Genomic DNA, 5021 nt, shown 5'->3' with positions numbered 1-5021 from the left:
GGCTGGATTTTTAAGCTCTGTTGTGTCTGTTGGAGGGAAAAAGCAGTTTTGGGGTTTTTTTCTGCTGCCATGATCCTCTAATGACCTAAGTTGTTGTCTGGACTCAGCTCTGGGCTTTTTGTACATCTTTCACCACAGTCAGAAAGTACTGATACAGACGAGCTGCTTGAAGGCCAGACATCCTCCGTCCTGCTCCTCGGGAGTGACACTCGCCGACACACACCCTCATTACATGGCCACATTAAAGTTTGGGGGACACTGAACTCATCTACCAATCCTTCTACTGCATCTCAAGTACTTCTCAATCTTCTCCCACATTCTGTAATCACCCGACTCCCCACAAAGATGGAAAAGAGAAACTTGTGGGGTTTTTTTTGCCAGCATGTCTTTGTTAGTATGCTGAACTCATTCACTGATTTTTCTTTTCTAGTTTTGCACTGTTGTCGCATTTTGAATTTGCTCCCAGCGGAAAAGCCTTTAAAGGTTTTGCGAGTAAACAAAAGAAGACTGATATAATTGGACCCGGCCAGTAAATATCATTTTTAAATGAGTTCCCAAGAAGACTTGGAACACCACAGATTCCTCATTAGGAGTTTTTAAGAGTGCATTACCTTGCTTCTTGTGTGTGCAGAGATTACCTCTGTGCCACTCAGTAATTCCCCGAACAAAACTGTAAACTGATCTCATTTCATGTGTACATCTCTGAGACGGTTGGTATTTACAGAGGATGAAGATCTATTTCCAAGCCTTTTTTTTTTAAATCAAAAAGTCACAATAAAGTTATTTCTGGTCACTGGAAGATGTTTGAAGTTGCAAATAAACAATGTTTTCCTATGTTTAGCAATGACCTGTCACCTCTGCATGGGAAATTAGTTTGGCTGCTTGTTGCTGGAGTCAAAGATAAACCCAGACAGTGCTGAATGTCCTGCAGTGATATTTGTCCAAGTCACAGCAATATGAACAAGAGGACTGAGCCCCAAATTTGCACAATGATTAATCTCAATAGGACCTGCATACAGAATGAAATGCTCTTTGAATCAAACAGTGAGATCAATGCAGCCGGCTGTACTGAAGTATGAAGTGACAGAATTATTGACCTCTTTTGCAACTCAAGCCCACTTATATCAATTCGCTCGTCATCCCGTAAAATGAAATCAATGACACTAAGTGAGTGCTGTATCTGTGACTGCATCCATCGACAGAGCTGTTTATTATGAATTCTGACCAGAAGCTGCAAGGAAACCACAAAAACCTCACGCCAATTTATTTTACAGAGACTTTTCCATGCATCCTCTAAGTTTACAGGCGGTAGACTTGCACGATTGAAGATTTAAATGAAATCTAACATTCATAAAGGAGAAACAAGCTCCGCAACCCTCTGCATTTTCAATTGACAGCCGCAGCAATTCTTCAACAAGTCTTCAGTTCACCTTTGAGTTTGATTACAGCGGTTGGTTTGAAATAAAAAAACATTTACCTAAATCAAATTGTTGCATCCTCCTCCAAAAACCTAATCCTGCAAGAATAAATGTGCTCACTGTGTCAGCTCTGAATGGTTGTTGCTATGCTTGTCAAACTCTTTCAGACATTGTGTCAGTCACTACCATGAATCCCTGTCTTCCCCTCCAGGCTCACATGTGCTGTCTCAATCAGTGAGACACACCGAGTCAGACCCTCACTCTGCACATTAAAACAAACAACAAGGTACATCTCATATTCTTTTGTTTAATACATCTTGGTTTAACCACACATCTGAAGTATTGTTGCAACAACACGATTACACATCAAGACTCTTCCAAAGAGGGCACAACCGGAGTTACTTCAGACAAACTGGGTCAAGACGAGTACAGCTAGAAGGAGGACTATGTGTGACACTGTCTAAAACTGTAAACAACTACAGTGTCCTCTGTTGCCCTCCGATGTGGTTAGATTGTGGCCACTGTGATGACACGGGGAGATATCACGCTCAGCCTGGCCTGTACATCTTGTTTTGGCTCTTATTGTGACAGACACACACATGAACACGTTATTGCAGTGAGCTACAGAGGAAGGAAGAAGACTTTCAGCACCCTGGACAGCGCCTCAGTGTATGGACTCGTTCAGACTCTGCTCACTGGGCGAACTGCGGCTCATGTTGGACAAACTCGCCATGAGGGATTTGACCTTGTGCGCGTAATAGTTCCTCAGGTTGACAGAGGGCACCTCCTTGATCCCCTCGTCGAAATCGCAGCTCCTCATTGCGATTTCCAGCTGTTTCTGTCTCTTGTAGAAGAGCGAGAACTTATTGAATATTAGTGTGATCGGAAGCACAACGACTAATATGCCGGCCAGGATGCACGCCGAGGCCGTCAACTTGCCCGCGATGGACACGGGAACCACGTCGCCGTAGCCCACCGTGGTCATGCTGACGGTGGCCCACCACCAGCACGCCGGGATGGTGGACAGATCCTCGCTGTCCTCTTTCTCCACCGTGTAAGCCATGACGGAGAAAAAAGACACCCCGACTGCCAAGTAGAGCAGCAGCAGACCCACCTCCTTGTAGCTGTTCCTCAGGGTGGCCCCCAGCGAGCGCAGTCCCGTGGAGTGGCGCGCCAGCTTCAGGATGCGGAAAATGCGCATCAGCCTCAGCACTTGCGCAACGCGCCCGAGGTTGGCCAGCGCCGGCGTGCTCTCCGCCACCAGGTTTAGAAGCAGTGTCAGGTAAAACGGAAGTATGGACACGAGGTCTATCACATTCAAAGGGTGCTCGAAGAAGTGCAGGAGGTCCGGAGCCACCACGAACCGGGCCACCAGCTCCAGGGTGAACCAGCCGATGCCAAAGTGCTCCACGATCTCGAACCGGGGGTCCTCCGTGGGCTGCCCCTCGCTGTCCAGCACGCTGAACTCGCTCATGCTGTTCATGCACATGGTGGCGATGGAGCCGATCACCACCAGGATGGAGAGGATGCTGATGATGCGGCTGGCCACCGAGTACCCCGGGTTGTCCAGCATCAACCAGATGCGCCTCCGCGCGCTCCCGAGCAGCTGCTTGTCAAACTTGGTGGCGTCATTGTAAAACTCCAACAGCTCGTCAAAAGAAGACGTGGTGCTTCCCTCGTCGCTTCTATCCTCCCAGTCCTGTCGGTCCTGGTCCATCTTTCTACAGTGGTAGGCACTGCTGCAGCAGGAGTCGATGAAGAACTCGTTGATGCCCCAGTACTCGATCTCCTGGCTGAAGGAGAAGATGCACAACTCGGCCATGACGTGCAGCCGCCCCGTGTTGTAGAAATTCAACACGTAGGGAAACAGCGCCGGGTTCCTGTCGAAGTAAAACTCTTTCTCCGTGTCGTCGTAGTCGTCGCACAGCTCCAGGATGGACTCTTTGGACTGGCAGTGGAGAAGACGCGCCAGCCGCGTCTCGGGGAACCGGGACAGGGTGTCCGACTGGAGGCGCTTCTTGAAGCCGCCCACGTTGATGCGGATGGCGGCGTTGTCATTCATGTGGGCCCCACCGCCCGGTTCCCCCACGAACTGACCTGTCATGTCTAGAGAGGAGGACACACACACACACACACACACACACACACACACACACACACACACACACACACACACACACACACACACACACACACACACACACACACACACACACACACACACACACACACACACAGGCACAGACAGAAGCGCACAGAGTCAGAGAAAGAACGAAGGGAGGATGTCGAAACATCAAATTGATATAAAAACGACAAAGAAGTTAACTGAATACAAAGAGCAGGTCATATCCTTTATATAATTATTGTGTCTGATACTAATGGTGAAAGACGGCATCGGTGAAGCTTTAACAACACGTGCTGCTTCTAATGAATTTACAGAGAAGAAGAGCGACGCTCCCCGGGTTGAGACAAAGACGCACGGCAGCAACTTACTTTAACGCGCGGTCAGTTCATCCAACACGCAGCATTTCAACTCCGTCGAGGGTACATTGTGGTTCGTTGGCTGGCAATACTCCTTTGTTTGTATTCCGAGAGCTTCCTGACAATAAAGTCTGTCGCAAAAGCAATCGGTCGGAGCGGATGTAAAATGTAATCCAGAAAGAAATCAATGGATGTTTCCTCCTCAAAAACAGCCGGAGGCTTCCTGTAGTTGGTTGTCCCTACATGGTGCGTCCATCAGGCTTCTCACGTCTCCCTCAGCTACAGGTATATGTGAGGATACAGGATATTCTGGGAGCCATAGGAACTGATACACGCCCTGCCAGCCCGCTTTTGTTTGTGCGTTTGTGCGTGCTAGGGAATTCCTCCCTCTCCCTCTCCCTCTCTCTCTCTCTCTCTCTCTCTCTCTCTCTCTCTCTCTCTCTCTCTCTCTCTCTCTCTCTCTCTCTCTCTCTCTCTCTCCCGTCTATCTGTTGCTGCGCAGCAACACGTAGCTCTCTCCCTCTCTTCCCTCTGCACCGCCCTCCTGAAGTCATCTCAGCTTCATGGCGCAGCTCCGGGAGGAGAGAGGGGAGTCACCAACTAAACAAAAAGAACCCTCCAGACAGACACAAGCATCATCTGAAAATAATCTGTGCTGCGATTATTGTGTCACTGTAAATTGGCTTCCAGCATCTAACTGCTGCTGGACGCAGTCAGACGCACGGACGCACATGTCATTAAAATCTAAAGTGTGATTATGTTTGGATTGAAAGAAAAAAAGAAGTAATTCTGATTTCACCCCTCCAGTGTGAAAATACTCTTCAGTGTATGGACAAACATTGTGATTTTGATGTTCCAGGAAATTCACAATACCTGGGGTCAACAACCTCTAATAAAATAAACAAACTTCAAAAACGACCTCTTCAAAATGATCTGCGTGGATGTTTCAAAAAATAAATCTTCCAAGCTGAGGTAAACCTGATAAATCGTTGACAAATTTCCCAGACCTCTCTCAGGAGATTATACAAGCAACACTGTTAAAAGAGAGAGAGAGAGAGAGAGAGAGAGAGAGAGAGAGAGAGAGAGAGAGAGAGAGAGAGAGAGAGAGAAGTCTATCATATA

General features: G+C 47.9%; 1 protein-coding gene across 1 annotated transcript; it reads right to left on the bottom strand.

Moving 5' to 3' along the window:
• Nucleotides 1-1169: 1169 nt before the first annotated feature.
• On the bottom strand, nt 1170-4389 carry kcns2 (potassium voltage-gated channel modifier subfamily S member 2). Its single transcript, XM_080472204.1, has 2 exons — nt 3912-4389; nt 1170-3524 (listed from the first exon to the last, which is right to left on the bottom strand). Exon 2 carries the CDS (start codon nt 3520-3522, stop codon nt 2083-2085), a length of 1440 nt encoding a protein of 479 aa, XP_080328330.1. The 5' UTR covers nt 3523-3524; nt 3912-4389; the 3' UTR covers nt 1170-2082.
• Between the last annotated feature and the right edge of the window lie 632 nt (nt 4390-5021).

The sequence above is a fragment of the Lipophrys pholis genome (genome assembly GCF_963383615.2).
Source record: "Lipophrys pholis genome assembly, chromosome: 9".
Taxonomy (NCBI): domain Eukaryota; kingdom Metazoa; phylum Chordata; class Actinopteri; order Blenniiformes; family Blenniidae; genus Lipophrys; species Lipophrys pholis.
The sequence above is the reverse complement of the archived record's forward strand: the minus strand, read 5'-3'. Positions and strand labels throughout refer to the sequence as shown.